The sequence below is a fragment of the Bison bison genome, unplaced genomic scaffold (genome assembly GCF_000754665.1).
Source record: "Bison bison bison isolate TAMUID 2011002044 unplaced genomic scaffold, Bison_UMD1.0 scf7180017864291, whole genome shotgun sequence".
NCBI lineage: Eukaryota > Metazoa > Chordata > Mammalia > Artiodactyla > Bovidae > Bison > Bison bison.
In genome coordinates this window covers 2,472,428-2,495,035 of record NW_011494863.1, presented here as the reverse complement: position 1 = coordinate 2,495,035, position 22,608 = coordinate 2,472,428, and the positions used below count along the sequence as shown (strand labels likewise).

Genomic DNA, 22,608 nt, shown 5'->3' with positions numbered 1-22,608 from the left:
GAGTGAGGAAGTCCCCACCATCCTTGAGGAGACCACAGAGTTGCTCGGCCGTGCAAGCTAAGCCAGGTCCTGGGGCCACGGCAGCTCCTCGGTGGAGCCCCCGACTGTCCCGCCTGCAGCATGTGCCTGAAGGGTCGCGGAGGTGTTCCTCTGCGGTGGCCGCTCCCATCACCCTGACCCCACCTTACTCTCCGGCATGCTGCTCTCTGCCCATCGCACACAGCTTCAGCTGCCTGGAGGCCAGAAGTGTGGGGGGCCCAAGCCCAACCGGGGCAGTCCTGGCTCGTTACCAAAGCAGGCTCCGTGTTTGCTGCCTTAACCCCAAGTGTCTCCACTGTTCTCCGGGGCCTCATCTCAGACAAGGCCCACCTGCTCTCTCAGCCCCTGCCTCTCTAGTGGGCTTTGCCTAGGTCAATTGTGCTGGGTTTGTGCTTTTCTGTTGTGTGTTCTCTGGTCCTGAGAGCAGCATGGGCTTAGGAACCTCTGGGCTCCATCCCCCAGCTCTGCTCTGCCTGCCCCGGCTCCTGTTGTCTATTATTGGTGGGGAGGCACTGGGAGGTGCTTCCAAGGAAGTGGGGAGCAGATCCCCCTCCCACCCCACCATTTGAGAAAGACCTCCCCAAACAAGGAGGATCTGCCTAGGCCAGGGCCTGGGGGCGGGCAGGCAGGCAGGGCAGGGTGGGGCGGAGCCGCCCCCAGCCTGCTGCCGTGCTGTGCACCTGCCCTGGCCTCTCTCAACCCTCCCCCGTACCAGCCCCCAGCGGCTGAGCCACGGGCCCTCCTCATGCCCTCCCCAGAGCTTTGGTCTCATCTGAAAGTGTGGGCTGTCCTGTGACCATCCCCACACCTTACCCTCTGTCTCCAAGGAAAGGGGAGGTGGAGCCTCCTGGTTGAGAAATTGTTTTGCAAATGGATCTATTTTTATATGAATTTTTTTTTTAAAGAAAAATAAGCCTTCCTCCTTTCACCTCCATAATATAAGAGGCTTTGATGGCAGGTTCCAGAGTCCCTGGGATTTCTCACCACAAGCCTCAATTCTGAGCAAGGCCCTGGACCTCCATTCAGCCCTGAAGCCTCTGGGCCCTCAAGGCCAGTGCAGACTCTCACCCCCAACATCTGACTTGGGGGCCAGAGGCGGCTCTTCTCTGGTTGAGCTGGACCAGGCCTAAGCGTAATAGGAGCTCTCAAACAACAAAGAGTTTTTATAAATTTAATATATTTATCAAGCCAAATGTGCAGATGCTAACTGGACGCTCTGGAGAAGTGGGCCCAGGGACGCCCCACCCTGTTCTCTCTTCAGCAGTGGGAAGGCCACATATTTCGGTGGCCACAGCCACAGGAAGCTCAGATTCTCTGGCTAAAGGTAACACTTTGCCTCCGTTGCTCCTCTTAGCTTCCCGCCACCCCCAGGTAGGGGGCGAGAATGGCACTGGAAAGGCCTGGCCCTAAAGTATAGTTCTTAGAGCAAGGGGAGCTTAGGAGACCTCAGGCGCCCCCAGGGAGGCCTTGAGGCTGGGCAGAAGGGTTCTGGTTGCTAGAGCCTGTGTGCAAAGGGGCGCCAGCAGCCCCCCTGAGCTAGTGCTTGGAGGACTATGGTGGGGGGGGGGGCTGCTACTCCCCTCAGTCCCCTCCTCCCTGCTGACATCTGGGGCTTTGACCCTTTCTTTTTTAATCTACTTTTGCTAAGATGCATTTAATAATAATAATAAAGGGACAAAATGCAAACCTGTTTCCCTCGCCTCTTGGGCTTCTAGGATGTCATCACCTCCAGTTTGTTGGGTTTGTTTCCAACTGTTAATAAAGCATTGAAACAGTACTGCCTTACAGCTTCCTTGTGAATTTCTGCACTCTTCACTGTCATCCAGGCTCCTCCCCAGTTGTCCTGCCTCAAGCCTGTGACTGACTTGACAAATCATCAGAAGGGTGGCGGCACCTTTGAGTGCTGGCTGGGTGCAGGGCTGGCTGCCTCTGTAAGGGAGTGGGGCCCCAGTTCAGCCCCTGCCCTTCTGCATTGCTGCCTGTTAGCTCAGAACCCTTTTCTGGGACTCCACCCCCACCTCCCCATGACTCCAGACCTCACCTGCAGTTTCCTGGCAGTACCTAGGCCTCTCTTGCTAAGGGAAGCCTGTGACTGCCATTCTCCCACATTCCCCTCCCTGTGGACACACTTGGTGGCCACAGACCACCTTCCCGGCTAGGGCTTACCCTGGGGTGGGAACCTGAGCCTGCCCAGTAGAGGTCAAAAGACAGACGTCTTGATACTCAGACTTGTTTGAGCACGCAGTGGCCTGCACAAAGAAACCTTACAGACCAGACCAGGATAGACAAGGCGGGGCTTGGAGAGGACAGGAGGCCATTTGGGCAGCTCTGGAACTAAAAGCCTCATTAGGTAGCCCTGCAGCCTGGGCAGCTCTCTCTCCAGGATGTCTGGGGATGTGGAGGTGGGCTCCCTGCGTCCTTCCTCCCTACCCTCGGAGGCCGTCCTTCCTCCCTACCCCCGGAGGCCGTGCGTTTCTGGCTTAGGCCGCACAGGCACACGCACCAATGAGGGGACCAACCACAGCTGCTCACACGCTCTGCTCTGCCAGTCTCCTGCCGCACCTGGAATACAACCAGGGCGACACCCCGCCCTCTGCAGCCTGGCTCTCAGAAACAACACCCTGCTTGCATCTCAGGCCGCGCACACCACCCTTCCTCCCCCGCAAGAAGGCCGCCCCCAGAAGCTTATGTGGAAGGCTCGGTTTCCATGACAACAGACTTCAGGCGCTGGCAGACGCTTGACCCGCTCCAGGAGTACACAGGATGTCCAGAGACAGCCACCCCCACCCTGCCCCTGGGCATGCCCTCACCCTCACCGACCCGGCCTGATAACCCTAGTGGGTCTTTCTATCCTTCCGCGCCTTCTGGCCTTTCCTCCCACTCTGTTGCCTGCAGCTTTGGCAGCAGCAACCTCCAATCCATCTTTCCTTGGAGGCGGCGGGAGGTGGGCTAGGCCAGTAGTAAAAGCGCCGAGAAAGGAGGGAGGCCGTTTGGTTTGCGGGTAATCCGATGTCAATCCGATGTCCGGCGTGCCCTCTGTCCCCTGGACGCCCCCCTCCCCCTTTCCTGCACACACGCAAGGAAGCGCGAACCCTGCGTTTCCATGGCTTTGCTACAGAGTGTAACCTAGAATGTGAATTCCAGATGGGAAATCAGGGGCAAGCTGTTCACTGGGCTTCTGGCATTCCCTCCCTCCCACCCTCGCGGCATTCCCAAGCCCCCTGAGGTGGGGGGAGGGGTGAGGGTGGAAGAGGGCGGGCAAAGGAGAGTCCACCCTCCTCCCGCGCAGCCGGGAGGGCGCTCAGAGTGGTCACTTGAGCAGGGAAGGGGCGGAACTCGGGAAGCGTCCACGGCCCCCGCTCCAGCTCTGTGTTCAGCGCGCGCCGCCCCCTCGCACGGGTCTGCTCTTCTGCCTGGAGACAGCGGCAGACAGACAACTGCGCACTGCCACGTCGCGCTCAGAAATCCCTCCTCCACTGCGGACCCGCAAGCCGATTACACACACAGTGTACAGTCCCACAGGCACCATTACGGTCAACCAGACACCTATTATATGTGCACAATCGTGCTGCACGCATACACAGCCGCATTTAACAATTATACACAGATACTCAGGCAGTGACACAAAACCGAGACGCAACACAATCATCGCCTCCCGATCCCGCTCTTCTAGCATACTACTCTGAGTTCATCACTTCATCCATACACGCCAGGAGCCCCCATCTCTTACACAGAAACAGCCCACCTTTCAGAAGAAACCTTTTAATTTTTCAAAGAAAAAAAAGCCATATAAATATTAGAGTATAAAACTTGCGTGAGACACAGGAAGGGGGTGGGGTTGGGAGCTACGTGACTATGCAAAGAGAAGCGTTTAGAGGAGTCAGTACGCGGGAAGGGGGTCGCCGCAGCGCGTGGACACAGCACAAAACACAGCACGGGCCGCCGCGGGCGGGTTCGGGGACAGACGGCTGCGCGGAGCCGGCCGCCCGCTCGCCATCACGGAAAAATACGCCGCACTATACACTATTGGTTATTCTACACCAGCCGAAAGAGGGAGGGGGTTCCTATACTAAGTAAGGGCCGGAGTGGGGTTCTCGAGAAGCCCCGCTGGGTGAGCGGGACCCGGGGGCAGAGGGGTGAGCAGAGGAAGATCTATGCACAAGGAGGCACTGGGGGACTTTAACCAGGCTCTGGCCACGAGGGGGCGGACTGGGGGCCTGGGCAGTGGCCTTCACAGAGAAGGAATGGCACCTGGCAAGGTGAAGGGCTGGGGCCGCTGGGGCAGGAGGCGCCCTGTGGAGAAGCCCTGATCTCAGGCTGACACTTTCTGTCCACTTGGTCCCTGCTCTAGCTCCCGTCCTTCCCAACCCAGGGACCAAAAATAGCTGAGCGGGCCCCTCCCTCCCTACTGGGGCCACACGGATCCTTCCACAGAAGCACCTCTGGAGTACCCAGCACCCACAGAGGCCCCTCTGACCTCTCCAGGGGACCTGTCCCAATCCTGTTCAGAGCTGCCTTGGACCACAAGGCCAGTTCAAACCCACCGGTTCTGGAAGCTCAGCCCAACGCTGGCTGCCAGGCTGCCCTGTACATGGGAGATGAGGGTCCAGCCTGGGGCATGGCTTCTGGCTGGAACCTGGGGATCTGGTCGGTACCCTGGGGCATACAGAGCCTCCTGCAAGACCCTGTTAACTGACAGGACCAAGCTTTGTCCACCCTCCATCCACACCCACACCCTTCTTTATCTTAGCACCCCACACTGTCTCAGAACATGCAGTGGGGTCTCTTGTTTGGGGAGGGGGAAGTCACAGCATGCAGTGGGAACATTAAATGATGACAAACAGAACAGAACAGAAGACTGGTCCCCAGGGTGTTGGGAAGAGGCATGGTAGCAGGATGCCCTCCCTAAATCCAGCAAGCATCAGTACCATGGGAATGGTGACCATGTCTCCCAAAAACTTGAGCTTGGTCTCAGGTTCTGGAAGGAGGCGAAGGGACTGGCACCAAACCATGCTTTTGGGGCAAGTTTGAGAATTGAAGGAGAGGTCAAGAAGTCATGATGCCCTTCCAACTCTTTAGAACTATGAGCCTTTTTAGGTCACCAGGTACCTCAACACCCCAACCACCTTAAGAAAGAGAAGGGTGGTGTAGGCAGGAGGGAGGTCGGGGATGGGCCTGATTGAATTTGTAAGATGGAGGAGTTCAGCTGTAACTGAAGGGGGTGTGATAAATGGTGTCTACACAAACCCCACTACCCCCATGGGCACAGCAAGTGATTGGATGGGGGTTCCCAGCAGAACTCCCTTTGCATATTCAATCCCCTGGGGGCAGGGGTGGGGGGTGTTGACCGGGCACTTGTTTCCATTTCCCAAGGGGAGCATGGCCTGGGCCCCTACCAGTTTCCTGGGGGTGAGCCCTGAAATCCGAGGCTTGGGCACAGGTAGGGAGAGGCTGGACTGGTTGGGGAGGGAGGCTGCCCTGTGGCTTTGGGCCTGGCCTCCATGTTACTTCTTTTCCTTCTTGCCCGACTTCTTCTTGTTGCCATTGCCCCCTGCCGGGGCCTTGCCATCACGCTTGCCAGCTGCGTTGGTCAGAGTGGCGTTGCTGCCAGGGATGTAGACATTCTGGCGGTAGTCGGGCACATGCTGCAGGGTGAACTGGGGCCCGTAGCGGGCACTCAAGCCCATGGTGCCGGCGCCCCCTCCCAGGGTGGAGCTCCCATCAGCGGCTTCTGCAGAGACAAGGGAAGGTCAGGGGCTAAACCTCAGGGTCCCCAAGTCCCTCTTTTCTAGCACCAGCAGGGACAGCAGTGGACATGCCATCCTGACCCACAAGGGTAGAACTAAGAGGCTCCAGAGTGGCCACCTAGGTTTGTTTTCCCAGCTCTTTTACCTACTAGCCAAGCCTTCCTTAACCTCCCTGTGTCTCCTCAGATTTCTGAATTGCAAAATGAGAATAATAAAGGTACCTACCTCCTCTGGTTTGGCGAAGGCTAACCAGGATTACAAGCATGTTGTAACTGAGATTACATACATCAAGCACCTGGAATAGTGCCTGCTGCCTGGCGAGGGCATCAAACACGCTAGCCATCATCTCTCTCCAGGCTGAGACTTGGCTCTTGAGCCCCTGCCCCAGCCTTTCTCCGGGCAGCCTCTCTGGTCTCCATGCTAGACCTCCACGGTTCCTGCAGGTTCCTAGCCTGTTTCACCCAGTGCCAAGCACAGAGTGGGCACTGAGTCATTCTGTTTTGAGTGAGGGGTGGGGGCTCCTCCAGGGATTCATTTCAGAACAGCAATTGATGCCTACTCTGTGCCAGGGACCTTGCTAGATGCTGCGTGTGCATGATGGTGTCTAACCTGCACGCAACACTCCAGGGAGGTGTGTGGTAGTACCCTGCTATAGAGGTGAGAGAAGTCAGGGTCAGAGGAGGTAAAAGACTTGCCCGAGGCCACACCAGCCAGGACAGGGGGGTGGGGAGGGGTGGGGGTGAGGCCTAAGTACATCCTAGGTGTAGCTGTAGGGTATGGTCACCACCAGCAGAGGCCTGAACCTCATCACTACTCTGAGGGTGAAGAAGGGGAGAGGCTGAGAAGATGATGACTGACCAACTGTCTTAGGTCCAATGTGGCCCCAGGCTCACAATGGCAGAGTAGGTGACATCACAGAGCCCGGCTTCCTGCTCTGCACAAGGAGAAACTGGGGTCCCGAGGACTGCAAGTTCCCTGGGAGCTTGACAGAATCACAGCCTCTCAGAATCTGCATTTGAACACCGTATCCAGGTGACACGTGGCTCCAGGTGATGTGTGGCACATTGAAGGGAGAGAAATACAGAAGACCCTACTTCACTGAGGTTTTGTGAGGATTCCAGGAGAAAGTGCTTCACGCAGTGCCTGGGCACTTAGAGAGAGCTCACTGAAGGCTTGCTGTTGCCAAAATCACCATCACCCTCATCACTGTCACCGTCACCATACCGGGTGTCACGGCTTCTCCCCTCCATGCCCCCTACCTCCAGGGGGTTAAAAAAAAAAAGAACAACACAGGGTTTTGATGACTCCGCTGAGTTCAGGAGGGCTCCTGTTGGAGTCCTCTGGCAGCTAGAGAGTTAAAGCCCCAGAACGCCCAGCCCAGACCTGTCCAGCAGAAGGGCTCCCAACCGGCCTTCCTCTACCCCCACCCTAGACCCTGGAAGTGCACAGGGAGAGTGACTAAACCCAGAGAGGCTGAGTAATCCTGGGACATCAACCAAGGATTGAGAAATAGAGAGACAGGAAATATTTTCATAGAACAGCATCAGAGGGGGAGGGACGCAAGGGAAAGCAAAGGAGAGAGGAGCCCCAGTCTTTCCGCCTCTTCATTCCAGGCTCAGGTTTCCACAACCTCCATTTCAAGTCCCAAATCCCTACATCTGGGGCCTTCAGGGGGCGGGGAAGTGGGCTGGGTGGGAGGGAGCAGAGCCCACTTCCTTCTCTCTTTCCCCTAGCCCTTTCATTCCACTGACATTTCTACATTTTCTCTAATTAACTCCAGGAGGGAGCCGGTCCTCCACCGCCCCGCCCCTCCCTGCTGTCTGGGAATATAAGTGCTGGGGGGAGGGGCCCAGATCTGGCTTCAAGAGCCAGGGTTCCCAAGTGATTTAGGGGCAAAGAGGGGAGACGTCAGAGGCGCCAGTGAGAGAGAGAGAGGGGGAGAGATGGGCACCAAAAGGGGGAAGGGAGGCAGAAATAGAAAGATAGGAAGGGCGGGATTGGATAACTGGAAGCTAGGCCCACCCACATCCTACAACACACCCAGGATCTCTAAGAAGCACCCGAGCAGACAAAAATGACAAAGCCTGCCCCTGCCACCCCCTCCCTAGAAGCACAGACCTGATGTCGGCCTGCGTTATGGGATGCACTGAGGTGGGGCTAGCCAGGAGGGAAGAAGATTGGGAAACCCAGGGTATAACACAGAAACAGGCCGGCCTGGAGTTCTGTCCGGTCAGCTCTGCCACTAAGAGCCAGCCATATGACCTTGACCAAGGTCCTGTCTGACCCCAACCTCAGTTGGACTGCAGGCTCTCATCTTCTGCAGAATCAAGTCTGCAGAAGGGCACCTCCTTCTACCCTGCAAGACTTAGTTTGGGCAGGAACTGGGATCTTCCCTGAGCACAAGGAGAAACAGACTCTGAAGAGCAGCAAGGAAGAGGTGAAGGCACTGCCTGCCTCCACTCCCCTCTCCCACTCCAGCCTCACCTCAGGGAAACGGCTCCCAGCCCCAGCGTTCCCCCTCTGCCCTGCCGTCCCTACCCAGGGGCTGAAGGCAGAAGCTCCAAACAGCCCAGAAGGCCTGCTCACTCACCAGGGTGGGAGCCACAGACCGCAGCCTCCTGGAGAGCACACCTTCCCCTCAAATGTTTATGTAAAAAGCCTCCCAAGGTACTTATTCTCCCCACTCACTCGCCCTCAGCGGCCCCACAGGCCTGGCTGGGCTGGACTCCAGGAACCTCTCTGACTCCAGGGCCAGGAATCGGGTGTGAAAGTGAGAGTAGGGCCTGACCCTGCCACCTCCACCCCCAGGGTCCATCCCCCAGGGCCAGGGTTTACTCCCGGGTCAGGCCCTGTGTGGGCTGGAGGGTGGAACCCTGACAGGGCAGGCAGCCTTCGGTGACCCCAGGGACCTCCTGGGAGGGTCTGGGGCTATAAATACTGACTCCGTTTCTGTTTTTAAAATCTGGATTTAGGCTAAAAAGGCTGCTTCCTGGCTTTAGGGTTTAAAGCCACAACAGCTAAATATACCTTACTGTCTGTTTACTTCCCTCAAGAGTCCAACTTGGCGTCTTCTCAGACCCCACCACCTGCGTCTCTCATACTCAGGGTCTGGCCTCTCTAGAATTACAGCAGCCCCCGCCCCACTGCCCCTCCCCACCCCCTGAACCTAGGCCAGCCCTGTCTTCCCAGAAGGCTGGTGCCCCTGCCGCTGCTCCCTTCCTCTTCATCAGCCATGGGCCTGGCCCCCATGGCCTCACAGACATCCAGGGAAGCCTTGTCAGACTAAACAAATGAAAATAAAGGGTGACCAGTTAAATGTGAATTTCATGTAAATTTTTTTTTTTTTAGTATAGTTATGTCCCAGTTCTAACATTTGGGACCTACTTATGCTAAAATACTATTTGTTGTTAAAATTTAACTGGCCATCCTGTATTTTATCTGGAACCCCAATCTGGGAGAATAATGCAGCATTGAGAGAAACCTGTTCGCCTAAAAGGGAAACTGAGGCTGATGGAAAGGCAGACGTGGTTACTGGAGCAGACAGGGCATGAACTTAGGAGCAAGCTGGGTTAGAATCTCTAGTCTGCAGCTCAAAATGGGGGCCTTCGAGCAAGCAGCTTCTCAGTCCCCTCATCTGTCAAATGGAAGGACTCAGACCTGCCTTACAGAGTTGTGAGAAGATCCACCGACATGAGGCCCACCAAGCTTGCTGAGCATGAGCTGGGGCAGCATGCAGGCACGACGGCAGCGATGACTGCTGTGACTTTACCTGATTCTCCACTAACCAGGCCTCCAGAGACACTGGACAGTGGGGCTCTCAGCTCACTGAGTGAGGCCAGTGCCTGAGTCCTCCGCCAGCCTCCATGTAAGCCCAGGGTTAGTCGCTCCAGAAGCTAGTGCTTATTAAACAGGCATTATTCTAATTCTACCTTCCATCCCACCAAGGGTCAAAAGAGACCACCATCTATCAATTTTTACCACTGCGGACTTCCACGTACTTTCACCCCTGTGCCCTTCCTCTCTGCCAGTCCTGTCCCGAGGCCCCTGTGACACTACAGTGAGAGCTGTTGTTCCTGGTCCGATGTTATAGTTAGTGAGACCGCAGCCCAGAGGGAACGAGTCACTTGCTGGAGGACTCGCAGCCAAGCAGTGGTGCCAGGACTGGAATCCAGGCCGGCCTGCCTCCAGAGCCTGCACTCTTCAGTACTAATGATGTCATTCTCCCTCCATGCCCAGGACTCTTGGCTGTCATCCCTGAGGAGTAGCATCACCTGAATCTCTATCGTTGAAGGTCTTTGTTACCTTGTGGGAAAACCAAAATCCTGCTCTGGAAGTGGGGGCAACAAAGAAAAAAGAGAAAGGGTCCCCACAGGTCCGGTGTGTGTTTCCTACTGGGAGTATCCACACCCACTTCCCTGGCTTCAGGGCGGGTACGGATCAGGCTGCAGGCCCCGGTACTCCATGCTTTGCCATATCATTTCACTGAATCCTCACAGCAACCCTTTGAGGTCTCTGTTCCCACTTTCTTGATTGAGGAAACTGAAGTTTAGAGAGATTAATTGATCAAAGGCACAAAGATGGCAAGTGGCAGAGCTAGGACCCAACCTATAGGTGTCCCTTCCGGGGCAACACTTGTAAACACTGCTCCCTACTTCTCCTCCAAGGATCTTTCCTTGTTCACTCCCTCCGGGCATCCCAGAGCCCCCATCCCTCAGCTACTCTCTAATCTGTCTTTTTCCTGGAATTAAGGGCTGTGTAGACCAGCTGACGTATAGGCTGGAAGCCAGTCTCGGGGCACGGTGCTGTGGGATGCACCCCAGAACCCCAGGTCTCCCACTCCACACGTGTTGGCACAACTTACCACTGGCGGAGGCCAAGATCATGGCTTGTAGCATCTCTGTGTCGAACTGGTTGTTGGGCCAGGTGCCGGTTTCATCGCCATTTTGGGATCTGCAGAAAGAGTGGGCTGGTGAGCGTGCTCTCCCAAGCCACCCCACCCCGCCCTTCCTGTCCCCGCTCAGGGCCCCCAGATCTAGTGCCCAACCCCAGCTCTCACCCAAGACCTGCCCCTTTCAGCAAGGTAGGAGGGAGCTTACACAATCCTCCAGAAGCCAGCCCCCCCCTGCCAGTCCCCCAAATCAGCTTTCTACCTGTCGTTTCAGACACCATGGCCCTTGGAGGGAGCGGGCAGGACTCACTGCAAGCTGCATCCCCCGACCACTGCGAGGGAGCAGTGGCTCACAGTAAGGGAGAGCAGACCCTCTCCAGAGGACAGTGGAGGGTGGGAAACAGGAAAGAAGGTGCCACAGCTAGGGAAAGGCCTGAGAACCTAGACAGAACCCAAAGGCAGAGGCTGGGAGGGCCACGAGACACTGGGGCTGGGGGAGAAGCTGCTAAAACTCAACCCTGATATGCTTTGGGGGCTCACTCAGGCCTCAGGATAAAATCCACAGGCGCCTGAGAACCAGCCCTTCCTATTTCCCAAGAACCCCACTCCCAGCATTCTATCGTGAACCCTTTCTGAGTCCCATTCCTGACTCCTTCACTCTCTCTTACCAGCTCCTTTTGGTCAGATACTGCTTCCTAGAATGCAAGCTTCTTACCTCTGCCTTGGCAACGTGAAGCGAATAAGTTTGTCAGAGGGGACCCCTGAGCCCACCCAGGCTGGGTTAGGTGCCTCTGCCGTGTTCCCACCCTCACTGGCTGCTCTGTGGCAGCTCTAGGCCCACGGGGACTGCCACTGTCCCACCCCCCTACCCACCCCTCCCCAAATCCGCTCCACCCACAGACCCAGTTCCTCGAGCTTTGGGAACAGGGCTGTGCCTGTTTCCTACTGAAGCACCTAGTTAACAACTTTAGATGCTCTAAACAGTGAGAAAAACACGAGGTGATTCATAATTGTTAAAAACGTTACCCTGAACTCTAAGGAATGGTACCCTGACCTGGACTTTTTCCCATAGTAATTTTACTCCTATGCTTTTAAGAGAATTTCCAAGGCTCAGGTGATTTCCATTTTCGAGGGGAAGCGGAAGCAGCCTGACACAGTCTATTAGTTGACCTCTGCACTGTCTGGAACACTGAAATTCCTCAGTGAATGCTTGTTGCCTGAATTAATGAGGAGAGCCCTACTGAGAAAGTTAGGTCACTATGAGGTAAGAAGCATTTTGCACCAGGGGAGGGGCTGGAGGGCAGGCCCTGAAGGCAGGCAAGTTGGGGTGGGGGAGGGACGGAGTGTAAAAGTGTGCGTGTTTATCACGGTGGCCTGGCCAAGCAGAGTCGAGAACAGCTTTATGCTTTTTCCGAGGTCTGTCCTCGCTTGTGGTTTTTCCTGATCTGGAACTCAGGCAGCGGACGTGTCTAAGGCCCACCAGCTGCCGAGTGGCGCCCTCTTTGCTGTCACAGCAAAGGTAGAGTTAGGGCTGGAGGAGAAAGCAGGCAGGTCATTTCTCCCTCTGTAGAGTGGCAAGAGCTGGAACTCTGGATTCACTTATTCAACCAGTATTTATTGAGCAATTATTGTGTACCAGACACGGGGCTGGGTGCTGGGTTTGTAGCTGTGAACATGATTGAAATAGCCCGGTGTTCAGTCTCCACTGACAGGCTGATAGTAAATAATTACACGATCACTGAATTGTAATTGTGACAAGTGCCACAGAGGCAGAGAGCAGGGGTGTAAGAGAGTACTGACCTCATCGGGGTTAGGGAGCCAGTCAGTGCAGGCTTCCCCGAAGAAGAGACAGGGAGTTTAAATCTGAAGAAACCATCCAGGTGATCTGGAGAACGCCAGTCAAAGAAAAGTCGGAGGATAGAAAATCAATGCTCTGTAACTGCCGATGTAAAGACCAATTCAGGCAAGGTAGCAGTGAATACTTAAATATCACCCACAGATCACTGGCTAGTCACCAGCACTGTGAAAGCACCTTTGTAACACGGAGATCTGGGGGCACCGCTTTAACCCGGTGAACAAACTGAGCAACACTGACCATGAGACAAACCGACAACAAATGATTCCCAGCACAAAGAGCAGCGTCCCCCCCACAGTATTCCTACCAGACTGCGTGACCTGGCCCCATTGTGAGAAAATGATCCCCAAACACAGACTCTGGGATGTTTGGAAAGACAACTGGCCTGCAGTCTTTAAAACATGTCTATGTCATCACACACACACACACACACACAGAACCTTCAAAAGGCAAGGAGGCTGTTTTAGATTAAAGGAGATGAAAGAGAGGTAACAAGCCAATGCAATTTACGCTCCTTGATTGAATTCTGGCGTTAAAAAAAAAAACCAGGTTAAAAGGACATTTGGGGAATGTTTATGAAAATCTGCTAGTGGACTGTGTATTACTGCATTAATGTTAAAGTCTTCAAATGTGAGCATTCTTTTGTGGTTATGTATGAGAATGTTATTGTTATCACGAGAGAGATACTGAAGTACTTCAAATGTTTTTAGGTCTGCAACTCTCAAATGGTTCAGGGTGTGTGTGTGTGCATGTTGCCAGAGAGAAAAGAGAAAATAAATGTACAAAATTTTAACGACTGATGAATCTAAGTTTAAAAGAGTATCTGGATGTTCATCATAGTATTCTTTCAACTTTAAGAGGTTTGAGCCATTTTAAAGTAAAAACTCGAGTGATACAGTAAAGTCAACTAGGAGAAGGGTAGTGTTGGAAGAGCTTTCCAAGCAAAAGGAGCAAAAAGCCCCAGCCTCTAGGCTGGGCGAAGCTCAGGGAGCTCAAAGCACTAACAAAGCCAGTGTGGCTGCTACGGGACGTGGTGGTGGGGCTACAAAGTGTACACTGGAGATTGTGTTCTTATCCTAAGAGCTCTGGGAAATCTCTGAGGTATATAAAAGGGGGTTGTCAATTAAGTATTTAAAGATCACTGTTAAGGTAGGTAAACTCCTCCAACTTGAATTTTTTATTAAAATATTTTAGTTTCTTTTACTGTTACCTTCCAGATGTCTAAATCTCCAGTCTGTTGTACTGGTAATTTAATTCTGTAATAGAATAGTTTGCTGCCAACTCTTTATATTAAGTAATTTTAAAATATTTGTAATATTGTTGAGTGACTAATGAACCATTAAGTTCTTGGCATTAAAAAAAGAAGAAGATCACTGCTGCTCCCATGAGAAGACTGAGGGATGGGGGGCACCTCTGGGAGGGCAAGAGCCCAGTGATGGAGCCTCAGCCACCTCTGTCTCCATGACAACCCAGGAGTCCTCACTTGCAGGCAGACTGAGCTCTCCCTGGGCTCCCCTGGTGGGGCAGGGCTGAGGCAGGTGGGCTCAGGCTGAGACAAAGGGCCTAATGTGGATACAGTGGGGAGAGCAGATGGGGCGAGCAGCAGGGGGCTTGGAGCGGACAACAGGGTCAGACACCCTGTGCTGGTGGGTGATGGTGTTGAGGGAATGAAGGTGAGTGGAAAGGTGGGCCTGGAACCATGACGGACTGGGCGGGGCTGCGAGGAGGGTTCTTAGGAAATGACTGAAGGCTGGAGGCCAAGCACATGGGCAGGAGATGAGCAGAGAGAGAGTTCTTGTTGAGCCGTTTACTGAGAGCTTCTTATTTCTGGGTACTGGGCTGACTAAATTATATACATACTGTGTATTTCAGCCCAAGAAACACCCACAGGTAAGTGTTATTATCCTTATTTCCCAGCGGATGAAACCGGGGCTCAGAGAGGTTGAGAGACTTTCCCAAAACCACACAGCTGGCAAGAGGCAGCTGTTGTGAAATCACACAAAACTGGCCTAATGTGACTCCAAAGCCTCTGATCTTATACATAACAACATACTGGGCTTCAGCAGGGATGGGAACTCTTTCAGGATTTGAGGAACAGTGAAAAATAATAGTGAAGGAGACGGACTACATCTAACTGACCATTTTCCAAGTGTCAGTGCCTGTGACAGGCCCTAGGATTTAAGAGACGATATGATCTTGCCCTAAGGAGTTTGTATTCTGGTGTGCTGGGGGTGTGTGTGTGAGGGACAACCCCAGAGGCCAGGCTGCGGTTAAACGCTCCCTGCATCCTGCTCAAAACAAGGAGAAATATGGGGAAGTCACCCCTGACCTTAGCCTGGGCTTAACTGTGTTCAATCTAAGTGCATGTGTATCTTTTTAATGTAGTAAAAGCCTGTCTGTATCAGCTAAAATGTTTACCCATTAGAGAGGCTATTATGCAATAATTAAATGACTCATGAAGAACTTTTCTTATGATGTGGTGCAAAGAGAAAAAAAAAACAGGCTACAATATTGATGGACAGTATGACCTCAATTACTAACAAAAACAAACAAAACTAGTGAGAAATATACTACTTGACTGGGATTAAAATGTGCTGATATCCTGTGAACAAGTCTGTGATCAGTTCGTCTAGATGATTAGATTTTAAAAGGCAGCAGTGGCAGAAACAAAAGCAACAGCAGAAAAAGCAAGAGCAGTCGCTTGCGCGTGCTAAGTGTACCAAGAAAAAAGTTTGAAATACATTTAAAAATATTAAGAGAGCTTAAGACATCAGACTCTCAAGCAGTTACAAAATGTGAACCTTAATTTGGATAAGCACACAAACAGGTTAACAGAGAGCAATATATAACTGGGGAAATCTGAATACAGACTAAATATTTGATGATATTAATTATTATTATTATTACTATTAATCAATTACTTTTAGTGTTTATGTGTTTAAAAAATGAATCATCTGTGAAAGATAGTGAAGACTGATGAAATACAATGGCTGTGATTTGTTTTAAAATAATTCGGTGGGAGGAGGGAGACGCGAAACAAGTCAGAGGGTTAGCTGAAGATGGAGAGTGAGGCCAGAGAGGCTCATTACACCAGTGTCTCTACTCTTGCATAGATTTGAAATTTTCTGTATTAAAAAAGTTAGTGGTGGTTTCCCTGGGTTGTAAAATTATGAGTGATTTTAAAAACTGTTTTCTCCATTTCTCATGTTTCTATAATGAGCAAGGATTATGAGCAGAAAAAAGTAAATTGCTATTGGTTTGTTTGTTGAATGGCTGCCCAAACAGAGGGAAAGATAGTGTCCCCTGCGGAAGGCAGAATAGAAGGGGAAGGGCAGTGTGGTACCATCAAAGCAGAACGGTGTGGGGACCAGGGGAAGCCAAGTGGAGAGTCTCCTCTGGGCAGAGGCTGGGAACAGCGGCGGGGAGGGGCCTGGGGCACAGCCTGAGAAAAGGAGAACTGGCTTGCTGGGCTCAGGCTTGAGACAACAGCTGTTGGGACTAGAAGCCAAGGAGACAACCTGAGCATAGATGGTGGAAGAGAAGAGGAGCCCCTGGCAGGCAAGGACTTCAGAAAACTCCCTTTTGTCCAGGCAATGTGCCACAGCACTGGCTTGAACCTGAACCAGGTTTACTGAAGAACTCAACACTAGCCCTGCTCTGAACCTGGTGTGCCAGTGGCTGCGATGGGCCAGAACCAGGGTTCACCTGAATGAGAGAAACCGCCCTTCTTCATCCTCTCGCTCCCCTTGACTCATCAGATTGGCAACAGGGAAGAACTCCCACCACTCTGTTGATCATGAGAGGGCTCACCACAGGGCCTTGGCAAATGCTCTTTCCTCCACCTGGAATGCTCTTCCCCTTTCTTTCAGCTGGTTGATTCTCAACCTCATTTCTTCCTGATGTCCTCCTGCCCCCTGGCTAGGTCACATCCCTATTGTATACTCTCAAGACCTACTGTATGCTCTTCATTGCACTTAGGATAGCTTGAATCTCACATTTTTTTTGAGTAATTATTTGATTAATATTTGTCTCCCTCAACACACTATAAACTCCCTGAGGGCAGAGATTATGTCTATCTTATATCTCCTATACCTAAAACAGTAACCACCTGTTACTATTTACTGGATGAATGAAAGAGGGAAATCACAGTTGTTGAACCAGGCCCCTAACAATGATTTTGTCTGGGCCCCTGTTGCAGCTCAATCAGAATTGTTGATTCCGTCCCCTTCAAGGTTCCCAAGGAAGGGAGAGTTCCTGAGCCTTCTCCTCCATCTCAAGAGCTCCCACGTGTAGTTAGGCTACCAAGTCTCTCATATAATGAAAAGGGACTTGAGAGTGGGGTAAGTGCCCCAGAGGGCACGTCCTAGTCCACTGCTGAGGCTGCCAAGGCAGCAGTGAGCTCTGCTTCAGGGCCAGCACGTGGCCTGGGGTGGTAGAGGGCCAAGGAAACACAAACTGCTCTGTATTTCTCATCACCTCAGCTCAAATGTCACTTCCGTTCTCTATCCCCCTCCCTCATTACACTCACATAACTGTCTTAGAACTTACTGTGAAAAAAAAAAAAATTAAAAAAAAAAACAAAAACTTACTGTGATTTTTAACTAGAAATGTTTTTAGTGTAATTTGTTGTCAATTTTCTGTCTTCCTTGCTGGCATGGAAGCCTATGAGTACAGGGATCGTATCTGCTTGTTCACTGTTATACACTAGTGTTCAGCAAAGGGCCTGGCTCATAGTAGATGCTCAATAAATATTTGTTGAATAAATAAATACATGAACGAATAAACGAATGACCTAATGGATAACCTGCAGGAAGGCTGGCAAGACCAGCAGGGAGAAAGGAGACAGCGGGGGTCAAGAGGAGGGCAAGGGCAGTCCAAATCGTCAGATTTGCTGCCTTGTAGGGGCCTCAGCCAGGAACTGCCTGAGACCACGATACCAGAGGCAGGATTCACAAGCCCAGGACCTGAGTCTCCACCTTGCACCAAGGTGTCCTGGGCTCTGGTGGCAGTGAGGACTCAGCACCTGTAGCATTTGGATGGAACGGGGGCAGCAAGTGTCCAGCTAGCAAGGAGCTGGGAAGGCAGCCCAAGCTCGGCGCCCCTGTCTGTCTTCTGGGCCTATTGGACTCCACCAGGCTCCCGACTTCTAACAGGGAGGCCTGGCCCAGAGCCCACCCCTCTCCCCTCAGACCAACTGCAGGTCTTTTGCTGAAGTCCTCCCCCACTCCACCCCTGCCTCAGGGTGTTCCTGTCTTAGCAGGAATTCATACCAGATTGATCTGGGCAGCTGGGGCAGCCTGGAAGGGAGGGTGTACTGGGGACAGCAGGGATCAAAGGCTCTGTGTGTGAGGGGCAGGGGAGGGAGAGCGCCTGCGGAGTACAGGCGCCTACATTGTGTGCTGGCTTGCCCACAAGTTTTAAGAAATGACAGACAGGGAGAGGGACGCAGAGTAAAAGTCAGGATAAAAACCTAGAGATAAAGAAAGAGCAACAGAGAATGAGGCAAAAAGAGACAGAAAAGAGACTTAGATATACAGAAACAAAGAAACACAGGCTGAGAACAGAGAGGAAAGCAAAAATAGTGAGAAATAGAGATTGGAGACAGAAGAACACTAGGAAGTGATCAAAGGAGAAGAGGCAGAAGAGAAGTCAGGGACAGTGAGAGGAAGGCAGAGACAGAGAGAAAAGGAGAAACAGAGACTGAGACTAAGGAGGAGTCACATTTATTCACTGATTCCACATTTATTGAGCACCTAGCCATAGCAGGCACAGCGCAAGGCACAGATCAGTGCAGGCGGACACAAACGGTAGGGACCGAGACACAGCAATAAAGACAGAAACAGAGAGAGACGAGGAGGAGGGAGAGGCAGACTAAGACGGGCTCTGAGCTGAGGACGGTTGAGAGTGGAGAGACCAGAGGCCTGCAAGCGGAGAAGGCAGGGCCGGGGGCCTGGGCGACCTGCCCCTCCAAGGCAGCTCTCCCACCTCAGCCCCACCTGCAGCCGCCTGGCTTCCCTCCCCTCAGCCTCAGCTCCTTCTTGCAGGCTCTGGAGGAGCCTCTGACTACTGACAGTTTCTCCTCTCCTCCTTCTGTCCCAGATTCCTCTGCCTGAACCCCAGTCAGGATGGAGGGCAGCCAAATCTGGGCCAGGGGGACGGAGCCAGACAGATAGGTATAAAAAGCCTCCTCTCCACCCAGAGACCAACCTTATGACCATGCTTAGCTCCAACAGAGCCCCCAAGACACAAGAAAAGGTTTGGGTGGTGGGGCTAAGGGAATGGGATGAGTGTGTGTTCCCAAAACAGCCACATTAGAAGCCTCTTCCTTCTGGGGTTTGTGCACCAGCCCCCAATACCCCAAAACCTTCCTGAAATCTGGAACTGAGGGAGGAAGCCATTTGTAGCCAAAGCTGAGCCCTCCCCTTCTCTCCCCCCATCTCCTCCCACGTCAGCACTGAGGAAAGTGCCGCAGAGAAGAGGGTGGGCTGGAGAGGCAGTCACCTACCCGCTGGTGCCGGGTCTCTGGGCCTGAGAGAAACGCCAATCCGTGTTGGGTGGGGCTTGCTGTGGAGAAAACAGAGGGAAAGAGGCTGAGTACCAAAAAGGGCTAAGGTGAGGGTGGGGAGGGCTCGTTTTCAAAGATAAATTATACCCTCAGGTCTCAGAGGTCTGAGATCCCAAAGAAGTAAAATGACATTTATCCAATCACAGTGAACAAACTCAGGTTCCTTCCCTAAGCAAATTGCCCCTTCTTCCCTGCCCCCCACCTCAGAACTCCTGAGCTGAGGTTCAAGGGGTACCGGGGTGTGTGTGTGTGTGTGCATGCACGTGCAGAGAAGGGCCCTCAAAGTGGCAGGGGAGGCTTTTGGATGAGAATTCCACCAGCCCTAGAAAGAATTTCATTCAGCTCCTCAGCTGGGAACAAAGCACCCTCTGCGGCAAGATGGCTGCTGTTCCTGGTAACCCTTTTCATGCCAGGCTGGGCCTTTACACATTCAGAAGGACACCTTCAGACCCTCTCTCTCAAGGATCCCTTCCCACAGCTAAATACATTATTAATTTAGGAGTCACGCCAGACTGGGCCTTTGCAGGGCATCCAAGCCCCAGGACACCTCTCACCCCCAGAATTCTGTGCCAGACAATGGCTGTGACTGAGGAGGAGAGAACAAGGCTGCTCTGTCTGGGATGGAGAGAACTGCTGGGATGGAGCCCAGCAGAGATCAAGCTCCCACAGCCTCCAAGCAGAGCCAAGTCAATCTCCAGGGCTCCCAAGGCACAGATCTGTAGCCATCCCCCACCTGGATGAAGGTGTGGGACTTGAGCCAGCCACCTCACTTCCAAGTTCCTCCCAGCCTTGCCAGAGGGTGTGTTACCCCATCACACACTCTCATAGAGCACTCGTAGAGCTGTTTCCTCGCCATTCTGGACTGCTCTGGTAGTTAATTCTCACACTCACTCCCAGGAGAGGAGAGAGAGGTGTGAGCATCTCCAATTATACGGGGGAGAAGGAAGACTCAGGGCTGCCAAATGACACACTCTTAAGTCTCACAGGTGGCAGTGATGTGAGGAAACCCAGAAACTTAGCATTCCAGGTACCACAGGAGTCACCAGCACCATTCTGCAGATGCCATAGGAAGGGCACAGGGATGCCCAGCTCTCAGTCACAGTATTCTTCGACACAGCACAATTTAAACCGAGATGCAGGAGCCATGACAGACCGGAGGACAGGACCGAGGAGAACCCACAGCCTACATAAGGACAGCGGGTCCAGGTTTGTCCAGTTAGGGCTGCTCAGGGATAAGGAGCCCCAGCAGACTTTTCTCCACAAGCAACGCCCTGAAAGGGGAAAGAATGTCCACCTTTGCCTCGTCCCAGCAGGTGTAAACCATCCCTCCTGTTCTCCACCTTTAGAAGTACCAAGTGACTGAAAGCAGAGATTCTGGAGTTAAACAAATCTAGACTAGATCTTTGTCTATCACTTACCATGTGAACTTGAGCAAGTCACTTGACCTCTGTGAAACTCAGTTATAAGGGAGGGTGAGGAGTGCTAGTACCTACCCAATGTAAGTGTGGGGAAGAGCAAAGGAGATGCTTTGGTTCTTAGAGGAAATCCGTAGTAAGGTTCTCTCAATCAGCTATCAGAATCCCATGGTGGTGTTGCTCCAAAATAGAATTGATTCGGTAGGGGCAGAGTGGAGTACAGACATATTTTGACTAAAAGCTCCTGGAGTTATAGAAAATTACGTTATTTTACAACAAACATTTCCCCAAATATGAAACCACCTGCTGGTTTCTGGCAGAGGTCATGGTTTTCCAACAGCAGGGGAAGGAAGGGCTTGCCAGAGTCTTAGATACTTTGGTGGCAGTTTATGGTGGTTTAGTTGCTAAGTTGTGTCTGACTCTTGCGACCCAATGGACTACAGTCAGGCTCCTCTGTCTGGGATTTTCCAGGCAAGAATACTGGAGTGGATCGCCATTTCCTTCTCCAGGGGATCTTCCCGATGCAGGAATCGAACCTGGGTCTCCTGCATTGCAGGCAGATTCTTTACTGACTGAACTATGAAGGAAGCTTTGGTCAACTCCAAAGTCCCTGACATGGAGAAGGAAATGGCACTCCACTCCAATATTCTCACCTGGAAAAATCACATGGTCAGGAGTCTGGTGGGCTACAGTCCATAGGGTGGCAAAGAATCAGACACAACTGAAGCAACTAAGCACACAAAGCCCTGATGGTAGATCGCTGGGCCCATGTGGGCACGACGGCCCCAAAAGCCTATGTCTTAGTATCCAGAACCCAGGTGCTCCAGGTTCCCACTTCCAGCCATAGGACGGGTCAGTGGTGCCACAGAGGGCCGAGGCGGCCTGTCCTACAGAGGTCTGTTCACTTGTCCCAGGCCGGCCCCACCGCCCCACAGGGCATTGTGGCCTTCCTGAGCAAGGCTTCTGGGCTGGAGGCGCCCACCAAACTCTGCTCAGTGTCTGGGCCCAGACTGACCCACGAGCCCATGGGTCACAGAGTCCCGCCTGCCCCGCACCTAGAGCGCCCCCAGTGGCTGCAGCACTAGCGACTCGGGCCACCAAGAGGCCCACCAGGAGGCGACCAGTCCAGGCCGGGGCGGGGATAAGTGGGGCGGCCAAGACCTGGTATTTCCCTCAGGTTAAAACCTCTGAGGCTGGCAGCAAGGTGGGAGGGAAGCTGTGAGCTGTCGGGACAGCCCTTTGCAATCGGCTGGCAGTTAAAGGCAGCATATGAGGACGAGAACGGCCAGGTGCGAGGGGCATGTGCAGGTGCAGCGTGGGGAGCCTGTGCGCTGTGCGTGGCACATGGGCCAACCACAGACGTGTTGGTTTGATGTGGGAATAAAGAGGGTTGTGAATCACAGTGAAGTCACCAGTCAAGAGAGTGGGAAGAAACCTAAGAAGAAACCTCAAGACCAGCAGAGCGTGCCTGCATTGGAGCCTAGGAGGCTGGCTGCAGAAAGGGATCTGTGGCTGCCTCTACCCAGACCTGGATCTGATGGAAAATACCAGAATGATCGCCAGACCCCATGCTTTTCTGTCTGCCCTATTCTCTCTCCCCCCTCACCCACAGTCGCCATCACTTCCCCAGGCACAGCGCCCCATCCCTGCCTCGGCCACACCTCTGCTTCTGCACAATCCATCCAGTCCCGACATTCGACAGACATTAGAGTCAAGCCCCACCAGAGGGAGCAGATGCCAAGTTCAAAGTCCCTGATGTGGGTGGGCGGCGTTTCCATTTCCGCCCCCAGGGGTAGCGCAGAGCCCTCACCTGGCTCCGCTCCAGCAGTGTGTTAGAGCGGGAGCGGAAGGCGTCGGGCTCCGGTGCGAAAGCTGAGGGCTGCTGAATGCTGAGGGGCCTTAGAAAAGTGAAGTCACTGCCATCAGAGGCTGGTGAAAAGCACGTCCTGTAGCAATGGCTGTGCGAGTCTGTGGGCCGCAGCGTCACCTCCATATACTTGAGTGTGCCGTCTGAGCTCACCTGTAGGTTGGGGCTGGATTGCTTATAGAACTCCCGGGAGGGCGAGTCCTGGCGCCCGCAGCACTGACCCCCACCCCCA

The 22,608-nt window shown here is 53.1% G+C and overlaps 3 protein-coding genes across 3 annotated transcripts in view; 1 reads left to right on the top strand and 2 right to left on the bottom strand.

The window, feature by feature from the left end:
- DIAPH1 (diaphanous-related formin 1) overlaps window positions 1–319 on the top strand; it is a 112,482-nt gene extending 112,163 nt beyond the window's left edge. The window contains exon 30 of the mRNA XM_010850642.1: window positions 224–319. Coding sequence (XP_010848944.1) covers window positions 224–319 — 96 coding nt within the window. The remainder of the gene's footprint in view (window positions 1–223) is intronic.
- Window positions 320–3,785: 3,466 nt separating this feature from the next.
- Window positions 3,786–22,608, bottom strand: part of LOC104996381 (protocadherin gamma-C4) — a 33,428-nt gene continuing 14,605 nt past the window's right edge. The window contains exons 3-5 of the mRNA XM_010850640.1: window positions 19,035–19,093; window positions 10,648–10,736; window positions 3,786–5,770 (exon numbers count right to left, since the gene is read on the bottom strand). Coding sequence (XP_010848942.1) covers window positions 5,544–5,770; window positions 10,648–10,736; window positions 19,035–19,093 — 375 coding nt within the window. The 3' untranslated portion in view covers window positions 3,786–5,543. The remainder of the gene's footprint in view (window positions 5,771–10,647; window positions 10,737–19,034; window positions 19,094–22,608) is intronic.
- Window positions 21,186–22,608, bottom strand: part of PCDHGC5 (protocadherin gamma subfamily C, 5) — a 3,846-nt gene continuing 2,423 nt past the window's right edge. Inside the window, 2 exon segments of the mRNA XM_010850385.1 lie at window positions 21,186–22,307; window positions 22,309–22,608. The exon segment at window positions 22,309–22,608 is cut by the window's right edge and continues 11 nt beyond it. Of these exon segments, the coding sequence (XP_010848687.1) occupies window positions 22,253–22,307; window positions 22,309–22,608 (355 nt within the window). The 3' untranslated portion in view covers window positions 21,186–22,252.